The sequence below is a fragment of the Pseudonaja textilis genome, chromosome 12 (genome assembly GCF_049901715.1).
Source record: "Pseudonaja textilis isolate UNSWEBS1 chromosome 12, rPseTex1.2, whole genome shotgun sequence".
Lineage (NCBI taxonomy): Eukaryota > Metazoa > Chordata > Lepidosauria > Squamata > Elapidae > Pseudonaja > Pseudonaja textilis.
This window is the reverse complement of record NC_142001.1, coordinates 16,633,332-16,645,688: the sequence shown is the minus strand read 5'-3', so window position 1 is coordinate 16,645,688 and position 12,357 is coordinate 16,633,332. Positions and strand designations below refer to the sequence as shown.

The following is a 12,357-nucleotide window of genomic DNA, read 5'->3' as shown; positions in this document are numbered from 1 at the left end:
AAGCTGCAGTTGGGCTTAGATTCCATTGGATGCACTTTACATTTTACGCCCCTTTTAAAAGGAATAATGGGACCTGATCATGAAGGCATGTCGGAGATATTTAAAGTCTCTCTCTCTCTCTCTCTCTCTCTCTCTCTCCCTCCTTCCTTCCCTACATTACCTACCTACCTACATATCTAACTATAAGTATCTATCTCTATCTCTATACCTATCTACCTATCCATCTACCCACCCGCCCATCCATCCATCTATATAAATATTAAATATAAATATAAACATATGTTTATACCTGTATTTATAAATCTCTATGTCTGTCTGTCTGTCTATTTCTCCCGCAGCGGCCCCTTTAAAAAGTAGAACCAAGGCCTCCTTAGGCCCGACTCGGATGCGTCTCCATAGTAACGGCCGCTCGGGCTCAACGCGCCTGCTCCGTCCCCCGTCTCGCGCGCTCAGCCTGCCGGGAGCGGTAGTTTCGAGTCCCTCCACCACCACCCGCGGGAGCCTCTCGTGCGTCTTTCGGGAGAACTGGGGCGCTGCCCTTTTCCCTTTCGCTCGGCGCCAGCGGTTTTTGCGACCGGGCTGCCGTAAAGCGCGTCCCGCCGTCCTCCCTTCCCCCCCGCGTTTCCCCAATCCGCGCCGTTTCCTTTCCGGCGAGGCGGGCAGACGAGAAGGAAGGGCCGGAGAGGCCTTGCGTGGAAGCGCGCGAGGAGGGACGACGCGGGAGGACCCCCCGCCCCCACCCGCCCCAGCCCCCCTCTCGCTCCGCCCGGCTTCGCGGGGAGCGGCGCCCCGTCGCCCCAGGATGTTCAAGAAGTGAGTGGGCGCGGGAGAGGGCCCCCGGATGGGGGAGGGGGGTGGACTCAGGCTTGGGGGGGGGAAAGGGGAGGAGGGACTACAACTCCCATCATCCAGGCCCGGGAGGAGACGGGTAGGCTTTAGTGGTGGCGATGACTTGTTGCTAATAAGGATCTCCTGGGGGATGAGGGGAGGGGGGGGGCGGGGGGGGGTCCAGAGATGCCAAATCCAGCAGAAAATCTCTGCCTGATTGTGAGAACCGACGTAAATCTCGGGGCGGGAAGGATCCTTGGAGGTCGTCTAGTCCAGCCCCCCTGCCCCAGAACAGTCCACCCACCCACCTCCCTCCACTACCACTCAATGTCATTCCCAAGTCTCGGATACATACTGAGAATACGGTATCAGTGCGGTCAGAATGGGCTGGCAGGGACCTTGGAGGTCTTCTAGTCGAGCCTCCCTCCCTCCCCTCCAAGGCACACCCATCAACCCCACTAAATTTCTCCCTATCTCTCAGATTCATATTCAATCATGCAATCGGAAATAGGATCAACAGGGCTGGAAGGGACCTTGGAGGTCCTCTAGTCCAGCCCCCAGGCTCCAAGGCACCAGCCCCACTAAATGTCACCCTAACGGCCAGATCCGTACTGAGATACAATATCAGCGCAATCAGAATTAGAAGTAGGATCGTAGGGCTGGAAGAGACCTTGGAGGTCATCTAGTCCACCCCCCTTGCCCAAGGCAGGAGTCCTTATACCATCCAGGACAAATGGTGGTTCAATGTCTTCTAAAAACCTCCAGTGTTGGAGCACCCACAGCTTCAGGATGTGAGCTGTTTTCACCTGATTTATTGTTCTCACTGTCAAGGAAATTAATTCTTCCTTAGTTCCAGGTTGGGTCTCTCTTTGAAAAAACTTCCACCCGTTGCTTCTTGTCCTGCTTGCAAGATGCTTTGGAGAACAATAAAGGGCTGGGACAGCCATTCCAAATATTGATATATTAATATATTAAATATTTACATTACCTGACCTCCTGGCTGGTGCAGGCTGGTTGAAGGGGCGGGATGGGAATCCCATATCCATACAGGAAATAAACTTTTTATCCCTTCCGTTGTCAGAACTTCTGATCATTTTCCACTCTTTTAGGGAGTTCACTGTAATACCCCCTTTTCAGTTTGTCTTCTGAGATAGTTTGGGCTCACATGACAATTTTGGAGATGTCGGGGATTATAGTGGTACTAATCATGGCGAGATCCAGCATACCTTATTTTAATATGTTTATATATTTGTAAAAGTGATACGCTACCTATCTTGTGTAGAGGGGACTCAATCAATTAAAAAACAAGATTACAATATTTAAAATGATGCAAATATTATTGTAAACATTAATAATGCACATTAATATTAATAAATACAGTCTTTGAGAAGGAATCCCGAACAGATGACCTGAAGTAAAATGTGACAAAAATAGAACTTTGCCAGATGTTTGGGGGGCTTTTTTTTTTTAATGCTTTCAAATCCATGTTGCTTCCTGATCTGGATTAGTCACTGCAGTTTTGTTGACAAAGAAATATATGCATAACCACCTTGGCAGTGGATGAAGAAGTGGACCAAAGGTTGTTTCTAATATTATTTTATTCATTGGTCAGATTTGATGAAAAGGAGAACGTATCAAACTGTATCCAGTTGAAAACGTCGGTTATTAAAGGCATTAAAAACCAACTGATAGATCAGTTCCCGGGTATTGAACCATGGCTAAATCAAATTATGCCAAAGAAAGATCCTGTTAAGATAGTACGATGGTAAGTTCCTCTGCTTCCTCAAATTGCTTTTCTGTATTGTTACTTCTTAGATGTGAGAAATAGATTGCTAGATTGAAACTGTACTGGACAAAATGAAAAACAGATGCTGGAATATTTACACGATATTTTTTGAATTGGAGGCTACCAGGATATTCGTGTTTAATGGAAACATTAACCTTGGAGGGTTATTTTGTTCCTTATTTTATTTATTAAATTTTTTTATTCTGCCCGTTTCCTTTATAAGGCGACTATGGGTAGCTTACAGATTATCCAATGCCCCATTTGAAATATGTAAAGTTTTCTCTTTCATGATTATTTCTAAATGGTTATTAGAAACACTTTCTTAAAAAAAATAATCGTGTGTTAATTTTGTACATTTCAGTCATGAACATATAGAAATTCTCACAGTAAATGGTGAACTGCTGTTCTTCAGACAAAGGGAGGGGCCTTTTTATCCCACACTGAGGTTACTACATAAATGTAAGTATTTTGGCGGAAAAAGGGTTATTGGACTGGAGAGAAATCAAGATTGGCAACTTTTGAGACATAAGCATACTTGTTTTAAATTTGTTTGCTGAAATTAACAGGCGTTGAGTAGAAAAATAGAACTGGACAGCTTGTGTAATACAGAACGTGCATAATATGTTTGCATGTTCTCTGCAGTATTTTCATTCGTTCTCTGTAGTTTACTCCTTTCCATTGTGCAATCTGACATTTCCCCTATTCCAACCCGAATTGCCTGATTCTTTATGCTCTTCTCCTTATGACCTTTTTCCCTGTTATTTTCTGTCCATTCCGTTCTGAATTGGCATGCTTTCTCTTTCCTTTTCTTTCCTCTGTATTTTATTAACCTTTCCCCAGTTTTCCTTCCTCTCAAATGCAATGGTATGTGTGTGTATGTATGTACAAAACTTTCTGATTTAGCAGGATTCGCCCAGAGACGACTTGTTTGTGTGCTGCAGGTCTATTCTTCCTGTTTGCTTTTATTTGACTTTTATTCTGTTGCAAGCAGCTCATTCCTTGCATTTGGCACACACACAGGCTATCTATCTCTATCTCATCTCTATCTACCTATCTCATCTACGCACCTACCTATCTTAATCTATCTCATCTATCTCTATCCTGTTTCCCTAAAAATACAACCTACCCTGAAAGTAAGTCCTAGTTTGATTTTTACAAGTGTGCCCAATATAAGCCATCACCTCGAATAAGCCCTAATTAAGATCCCGCCCACTCCAGAATTCATGGGTAAAAATTAAGTTAGGGTGGGGATGGGGGTGGGTAGGTAAAGCTGCCCTACTACTTACTTTCAAACAGTTGTAACCGGGCCTGGCACACCCTGACGCCTGCCTTGCCGGCCCATTTCTTCTGTAGCCGGCAAGGCTTTCCTGAAGGCCTCTTTAGCTGACAACAAAGTTCCTGATCGATCCAGAGCTTTGTTATTGGCTGCAGAAGCCTTCAGGAAAGCCATGCCGGACGCAGTAGTAGTTCCTGAAAGCCTCTGACCGCAAAAAGGAGGCCAGAGGTGACGTGCGCAAGTGAGGTTAGTCAGTGGATGACATCCCCCGAAAATAAGACCTGGTGCCTTTTTTGGTGGAAAAATAATGACAGGGTCTTATTTTCAGGAAAACATGGTAATCGCCTCTATCTACTTACCTATCATCTCTATCATTTCTATCATCTACCTACCTACCTACCTATCATATCTATCTATATCATCTACCTACCAAATTATTCTTTCTTTCTTTCTTTCTTTCTTTCTTTCTTTCTTTCTTTCTTTCTTTCTTTCTTTTTCTTTCTTTCTTTCTTTCTTTCTTTCTTTCTCTTTCTATCTATCTATCTATCTATCTATCTATCTATCTATCTATCTATCTATCTATCTATCTATCTCTCATCTACCTACCTACCTTATTATTCTATCTATCTATCTATCTATCTATCTCATCCATCTCTCTCTCTCTCTCTCAAAAGTAGATTAAATATTTCCCTAAACAGAGCACGATTCAGAAGGAAATTTTGTAAATTTGCAGTTTGAAGGCATATAAGAAAAATTGGAGAGAAAAGCATGCAGGGGATATCATTTTTCTTCTCCCTCTCATATATCTGCAAAGGATTTGCCCGCTGGTCTCAGCTAAATGAACCGTGATGTTGTGATACTCTATTCAACCCCGTCACTGTTTTTTTTTATCTCCCCCGTTAACCTTTTTCCCCTCCGTAGATCCCTTCATTCTGCCACATCAACAAGTCGATAAAGGCGCCATTAAATTTGTCCTTAGTGGAGCCAATATCATGTGTCCTGGCCTGACGTCTCCCGGAGCCAAACTTTATCCTGCTGGCGCCGATACGATTGTGGTATCCTTGAGTAGGCCTTGTCTGTGGGTGCCAATTGCTTTCTCAGAATGTGATAGAACGGGGGTTCCCAACCTTTTCTTCACCACAGATCCCCTTAAAATACCTTTTGTGGCCACGGGCGATGACCACGGACCACCAAGACTTAACACCGAGAGCCGTGGTAGCACCGTGGTCGGAAGGCAGGATTGCAGTCTAATTCTGCTGACCCTCTAAGCGGTTTACAGAGTCAGCCTATTGCTGCCAACAATCTGGGGTCCTCAGTTAATGACCTTGGAAGGATGGAAGGCCGAGTCAACTCCCTCTCCCTTGTTCTACCTCTCCCCTGCTCTGCCCAGCCAGACTTTGCCCTTCCCCAGTTTCTCCCACAGCCAACGGAGCCACGCTCTCACTCCCTGTCAGCTGCTCGGCCTCCTCCTCCAAATCAGATTCCGACAAGGACATGACAGACTGCTTCTTCAGTAGTTTTACTTACTCCTGGTATGATTTTAAATGACTACAAAAAAGGTTATTTTCCTTAGCAGACTTTTAACAGGCAATAATGGCGGAAGGAAAGCAACACGCACTATGCATTGGGGTCATGAAGATGGCGGCAGACGATATGTGAGTCTTATGTTTCAAAAGGAAAACCGTACCGTTCTTTAACTTGGCTCTCCTAGATCCAACTAGTGGTTACACACTGCAAGACGTCTAAACTGCCTTCCAATTTTTGTAGATGGCGTGTTTTCTAAACAGTTCAAATAAGTAACAAGGGTTTATCTGTCGAAGTTGGCCAGCAGTCAAAAAATGTTTATTTGCTATAAGGAATTGCCTTACCAAATGTATTTTGATTCCAACTTTCTTCTTAAGAACGTAAGGAAACAGCCGTTTTCTTTCAACTCATTTTATTCTCCCAATTGGTCTGTCGAGATTCTGGGTCATTTTTTGTTCCCCCAAGAGGCAACTGGACTTTCTGGTTTTTCTTTGAAGAGGTTCAGCTTCTCTCAGAAGCTGCTTCTGTTCTCAGAGCCGAAGAAGCTCCTTGGATGAGAAGCGAAACCTCTTCAAAGAAAAAAAAACCAGAAAGTCCAGTTGCATCATGGAAAAAAAGCGCCTTTGGGACCATCCACCCAGTCATTTTCTAAATTTGGTGAGAGGAATGTGAAGACTTGAAGCCTTTTGATCCTTTCTCCTGCCTTTGTGAGCTTTTGAAAGTGCAAGAGATAAGATGTGACTGGAGGCCATTATTAAACCTTCCCTCTTCCTCTCTTTCAGTATTTGCATATAGTTTTAAAAAGGCCGAAAACAAGCCCAGGATTTTTCTAACTTCAAGAGTTAATGTACTGAAGAAAAAAAAAGGCAAAAAGGCTTCTCCATTCAGCTTTCAGCTGCTTGGTTATAAATACAGATAGTCCTCGGCTTAGGGCGACAATCGAGCCCCCAAATTTACATTGTTAAGTGAGGAAGGTGAGACGATTCTTAAGTCTCTTTTGCCCCATTGTCCAAACTGTTCTTGCCATGTTCGTTAAGTGAATCACAGCGGTCGTTAGTAACACGATCGTTAAGCCGAATCGGATTTCTCCTTTGATTTTGTTTGTCCGAAGGTTACAAAAGGGGATCATGTGACAACCCCCGAAACACTGCGACCATCATAAATATGAGTCAGTTGTCCAGCATCCAAATGCAAATCACGTCACTTTTTTCCCAGGGCTCTTGTGACTTCGAACGTCCACAAAACGAAACTTTTAAGTCCAGGACTAGCTGTTAGGGCCGTGATGGCGAACCTTTTTTGTTGTGGTGTGCTGAAAGCGTGCTTGTGCTGGCACCCACAATGCAAGGCGCCCCACCCCATCCCCACCTGCGCATGCACGCACAACACCCTCACCACGCCTCCTTACCAGCTCTGCATGCATGCATGCACCTCCCAGCTGATTTTTGGCCTGTTTGAGGCCATTTTCGCCCTCCCAGAGGCTCGAGGGAAGTCTCTGCAGCCTCGGGAGGCCGAAAAACAGGCCCATTTCAATACTTCGTGTATTTCCAGAAGGCCCGTTTTTTGGCCTCTGGAGGCAGTTTTAACCTGCCTGGAGGCTCAAGGGAGGCTGAAAACGGGCCTGTTTGGCACTTTGGGTATTTCCGGAAGGCCTGTTTTTTGGCCTCCTGAGGCTTCTTTCGAGCCTCCAGGAGGGCGAAAACTGCCTCAAATAGTCCGAAAATCAGCCGGGAGGTGCGCACGTGCACAGTGCAGGTAAATTTGGCTAAGGCCCACACAAATGGCTCTCCATGCCACCTATGGCATGTGTGCCATAGGTTCGCCATCAGGGTGTTAGGGGGTAGCGTCTGCTCATTTGCACTTCACCCAGAGCTGGGAAGACTAAACTTTCCTTTTCCACCTCTCCTCCCCCAGAGAGAAAGTCAACAAAGGGATCGGCATTGAAAATATTCACTATTTAAATGACGGCCTTTGGCATATGAAGACGTACAAGTGAAAAACCAGCGGGAAGTATGCGGCTTGCTCCTGGCCAGCGTGGACTACTCTGTAATTCTGTTTTTAAATGTGCACCTGAATGTACAAATTTATATTGTTCTGTGGCTAATGCTCAATAAATCAAGTGAATGCTGAAGGTCCCGTTAAGCTTTTAAAAATTAAAATACGTTGCTTTAAGCGATTGTGAAGCCGAGAAGGAAAAGCCAAGAGATTTTAGGATTAAAAAAAGTTCTCTCTTCCCTTTCTTCCGGTGCGATGGCCATCGGGGTGCCATGCTGTGCTAAAAGACGACGCAGGATGCCCCCCCGTTGCAAAAATAGATTTAATTTACAGTAGATTCATCTTGATTTTAAATATTTACATACCCGCTACGCAATTTGTCGGCAAAAAGAAATCTTCGGAAGTGTTCTTTTTAATGTTTCCCCTCCTCCCCTCCAGGTGACATTCACAGGTGTATAAAAAGGGCTTGTCGGTTTTAAAAAACGGGGAAACCTTCTCCCCCCCCCTTTTGCAAAGATTACAAAACCAGATGCCAATGCTAATCAAATTCAGATTTGGAACTTGCCCTCAATACATGCTGCTTGCTGATGGACGCTACACCTGATGACGTGTGTGGCGGGGGCCGCCTTTCCCCGCGGCCCTCGTCAGTCGTTATCGGAGTCCGGCGGAGGGAGGAAAGTTAAGGCATCGTTGAAAGTGTGGCCGTACGCTCGGAGCCTGTAGACCCCGTACATCATGACATGCATGTGGTTCGGCGACAGGCCACTGAACGTGATGGCCATATCCGAGCAGCAGCCTTCCACCACCTCCCGCGGGCTGTTCGCCATGGCTTCCTTGATGAGGGCGCCCACCGACTTGGTGTTGAAAATGTCCTTCTTCCCCGCATCTTCGGCGTTTTCGGCATGGACCCCGCCGTACTTCAAGCACAAAGCCAGCTGTTTATCTTCGGAAAGTTTCCAAATCATGCCTCCGTGTTCCGGGCACTTATCTGGGTCTTGGAAAATCCGGTAGAGGCGCCGCAAGGATTCCACGCTTAGGACGATCCCGCCAGCTCCGTTCACGTACTGCAGGTCGCCCGAGGATTCGGTCCGGCCCGTGTAGAACGGCTGGCTGGCGTCTTGCTTCAGCAGGAAGTACTTGAGGTTTTCTACGATGGCGAACGTCGTAGGGTAGGCGAGGAAGTACCAGTTGTAGCCGTCGCGGTAATTCTCGTAGGTGTATTTGTAGGCCTGGCGCATCATTGTCCACATGTCGTCCGTGTTCAGCACGATGGAGTCGAAGACTTTGACGTTTTCGGAGCTGTAGAACTCGGCTTTGTCGCAGTGTTTGCTCCAGGTTTCCTTCACGGCGGCCCAGTGTCCCAGATCCTTTGGTTTGACCAGGATTATGCAGTAGACCCGGAGGCTCTGGGTCAGCTCCAAGCGCTTCTCTTTGGAGAGGTTGAGAATGTCCTCTTTCTTGGGAGCTTGGAGGTGTCGGTGGTCGTGAGACTTCGTAGTAGTGTGGCCCGTTCTAATGTGTCCCAGAAGGGTCACCAGGACGCAGCAAATCCCTCCAAGTAACATGCCCTTTACGAAGGAGCCACTTTCGGGAAACATGATTTCTATATATTATACAGAGCAGGGAAAAAAAATACAGGGTTATTGAGCGAAGATTCAACAGGTTGCTCATCTGAGGGCATGCCAAAGACGCTTTTTCCAAGAGGCCACTGGTCTTTCTTGGTTTTTCTTGGAAGATGTTTCGCTTCTCCTCCGAGAAGCTTCTTCAGCTCTGACTGAATGGTGGGGAATGGAAGGGTTGCAGGCAGCTTGGTCATTTGCATCCTTTTAAGAGTCGTTGAGGCCACCCCAGACCCATTTGCGCTACTTGGGTGACACAGATAAACATCCAAGTGGCCTCAACGGCCCTCTAATAGGATGCAAATGACCAGCTGTCTGCAAGGCGTATCAATCCTTCCATTCCCCAACAACCAGAAAATCCAGTTGCCTCTTGAAAAAAAAAAGCACCTTTGGGACAACCAGGACGTGGATGACTGAGAATCTGAAAACTACAAGTAGTCCTCAACTTAGGACCACAATGAGCTCAAAACTTTTATTGCCAAGCGAGTTAATTTTCTTCCATTTTATGATCTTGCTGCAGTTGTTAAAGTCAATCACTGTGGCAGTTAAGTTACTAACACCGTTGTTTGAGTGGATCTGGCTTCCTCGGTCACAAATGGTGATGACATGATCCCTGGGACATTGCAACCATCATAAATACGAGTGGGGGATGCTGCCAGACTCGTAAGCGTGAAGAAGAATCGTCAGTCACTTTTTTCAATGCCATTTTGACTTCCAACAGTCCCTAAACAAACTGTTGTAAATCAAAGACTAACCTGTATAATTTCTGAAGACAAGTAGTGGTATGCGTTTACACAGCACACTAAACTACAATTTTGTAAACCCAGGCCTAAAAGTATAACTTTGAACGAATACTAAACAAACTCTTGTTGAGGACTACCTGTATAAATTTCTGAACACCACAAGCAGTGGTCTGGCTAAAGCTACAAGTTTGTAAACCCAGGCCTAAAATTTTGAATTCATTTATAAATCATGGTTCAGAGAACATCATTACAGGTAAGCGGACTCTGTAAATAGAGCCAAAGTAGATTTATTGCAGCATATGGCAGGGACAACAAGGGAAGGATTTGTATCATCCCAAGGCAAAACTGAACAAGGTAAATATTTCCTTGATCAGACTGAAATGCACCGGATGTGTAAAACACACTATGACTCTACTCGCAGAACAAACTTGGCCCAAAGCAAACGCGTATGTATATGTTCAAGCACATTATGTGAACTAGAATGGGGGGAATTCAGGAGAAAAAAAATGTCATTTTCAATGCAGAACACTGGTGGAGAAAAAAATGATTTTAAAGGCAGCTTAAAGAAGGCCAAAAATTCTTTAAACACACTTGATCCCCGATCTCTAATACACCCACTAGAAATATGAAATAATTTCTGTTCGTAGTAAGCCAAACTTGTTAATATAGCCTAAAATCAGCAAATGGTGGTTGGCGTTAAACAAGCAGCCCCTTTGCAAAATTTTTTTGATAAATCATGGTTTCAGAGTGGTTTATTTGACCAAAGTCCTGAAAACTAGGCTTGTTTCAGCCACCAATCAGCCAGAAGGGAATTTTAAACTGCTATCAATCAAATAAGTTACTATTTGTCAATGCAGGCAAGTTCAAGAAGTGTGAACTTCAACTCCCAGAATCCTCTAGCCAGCAATGCTGGATGGAGAATTCTGGGAATTGAAGTTGACACATCTTAAAGGTTGCTAAAGTTGAAAAACAGGGTGTTCCTTTTCTTTTTTTCCCCCTTCATTCTTAGCAGGGAAAGAGGCCAGAAAGAGCTTCACTTTGTAAAAACAGGCTCTGATTCAAAGGCCTGGGAAATTTTAAAAACTGGGAAATTTGAGTTTTTTGGTTTGAAGCTACATTCCCATCATCTCTCTAATTTAGGAATACAGGTAGTCCTCGGCTTATGACCACAGCTGAGCTCCACATTTCTGTTTAAGGGAGACATTTCAATGTGTTTCACCCCATTTTATGACCTGTCCCGTTAAGTGAAACCCTTTGGTCATTAAGTTCAGCAACTCGGTTGTTAAGTGAATCTGGCTTCCTCACTGACTTTGCTTGCCAGAAGGCTGCAAAAGGGGATCATGTAACCCTTGGACTCTGCGACCGTCGTAAGTATGAACTGGTGGCCCAGTGTCTGTTGATCACGCAACCACGGGGAGGCTGTAAAGCGTGGAAAAATGCCCTCCCCCGCCATCCCTTGGAACGGCCACTAAGTGGAATGGTTGCAAGTCGAGGACTGACCCGTCACAGTTTTCCAAACCAAGATAATTGGTGATTTCTTTTAACAAACCAAATTCAATCAATTACTAATTTTAAATAATTTTAAATAAATGACTTCCGAAGCTGCCCAAGGTGATGCAGGCTGAGCAAAGAAATATTCTTTTTTGGGGGGTGGGGTGGGGGTATCCACTCCTAGCTTTTCCTCCCAAAAAAATCTCCCCCCAAAAGGCTTTTGACCCTGTAGATGGGGAAGCGAAGTAGAGCCTCCAGGTGCCCAGGCAATCTATCTGAACCCCACAGATGGCAGTGGGGAGGGGGGGAAAGCTCAGGGGAGACGGGGCTGCAGAGACCAGCAGAGCTGGGGAGGGGTCGAGGCAAAGAGGTACAGCAGCCCCCCACCCCACCCCACCCACCTCCCCTAATCCGGAGTGGAACCCCCCGCCACCAACTCACCTCTCTGCCAGCAAGAGAAATCCGGATCTACTTCCGCTCCCTCTCTTTGCTCTCTATGGCGGAACCGCCCTCTCCTTTTGGACACGCCTCCTCCCGGAAGGCGGGGCAAGGGAGAGACAGAAGTGGGTAAGCGTCACTTAGGCCACGCCTCCTTCTCGAGGGCGGGGCGGGGGGAGTGAGAGAGAGAGAGAGGGAGAGAGAGAGAGAGAGAGAGAGTGTAACCGTCACTCTTGGCCACGCCTCTTGCTCGGGGATGAGGCAGGGGAGAGACAGAAGCGTAAGCGTCACTTTGGCCACGCCTACCGCTGGCGGGCGGGGCAGAAGAGACAGAAACGTAGCATCTCTTCTGGCCACGCCTCCTCGGGGTAGGGAGAGGATGAAGCTTCTGAGGATCAAAGAGAAAAAACAAGGGAGCTGCAGCTAACACTTCCGGCACTCACTCGACCGCAGCAGTACCTATCTCTGTCTCCCCTTCCTAAAGGGGTTCTATGAGGTGGTTTACGGTTGGAAGAAAAATGCTGGCCCAGGCAGCTTGGCAGGTCGGCGGGGATTTGAACTCGGGGCCTCCGCCCTTTGTTGTTCCAGATATTCCTAAACGCAACGTCGAGAAGGAGTCATTTCCCCTGCACTTGCATAGGTGACAGTCCATTGATCATC

At 46.1% G+C, this 12,357-nt stretch overlaps 2 protein-coding genes across 2 annotated transcripts; one reads left to right on the top strand and one right to left on the bottom strand.

Annotated features, from left to right (window-relative positions):
* Nucleotides 1–447: 447 nt before the first annotated feature.
* MCTS1 (MCTS1 re-initiation and release factor) lies at nucleotides 448–7,542 on the top strand. The gene is made up of 6 exons (XM_087941112.1): nucleotides 448–813; nucleotides 2,441–2,593; nucleotides 2,976–3,073; nucleotides 4,812–4,945; nucleotides 5,478–5,545; nucleotides 7,326–7,542. Exons 1-6 carry the CDS (start codon nucleotides 803–805, stop codon nucleotides 7,405–7,407), a joined length of 546 nt encoding a protein of 181 aa, XP_087797238.1. The 5' UTR covers nucleotides 448–802; the 3' UTR covers nucleotides 7,408–7,542.
* Nucleotides 7,543–7,714: 172 nt separating this feature from the next.
* Nucleotides 7,715–11,800, bottom strand: C1GALT1C1 (C1GALT1 specific chaperone 1). Its single transcript, XM_026724025.2, has 2 exons — nucleotides 11,701–11,800; nucleotides 7,715–9,009 (listed from the first exon to the last, which is right to left on the bottom strand). Exon 2 carries the CDS (start codon nucleotides 9,002–9,004, stop codon nucleotides 8,051–8,053), a length of 954 nt encoding a protein of 317 aa, XP_026579810.1. The 5' UTR covers nucleotides 9,005–9,009; nucleotides 11,701–11,800; the 3' UTR covers nucleotides 7,715–8,050.
* Nucleotides 11,801–12,357: the final 557 nt, after the last annotated feature.

Bases quoted from the DNA above. Each gene is read 5' to 3' on its own strand.
- C1GALT1C1 (XM_026724025.2), bottom strand. From the start codon at position 9,004: ATGTTTCCCGAAAGTGGCTCCTTCGTAAAGGGCATGTTACTTGGAGGG.
- MCTS1 (XM_087941112.1), top strand. The intron at 2,594-2,975 runs GTAAGTTCCTCT...TGTACATTTCAG, and splicing joins CCTGTTAAGATAGTACGATG to TCATGAACATATAGAAATTC. The intron at 4,946-5,477 runs GTATCCTTGAGT...GACTTTTAACAG, and splicing joins CTGGCGCCGATACGATTGTG to GCAATAATGGCGGAAGGAAA.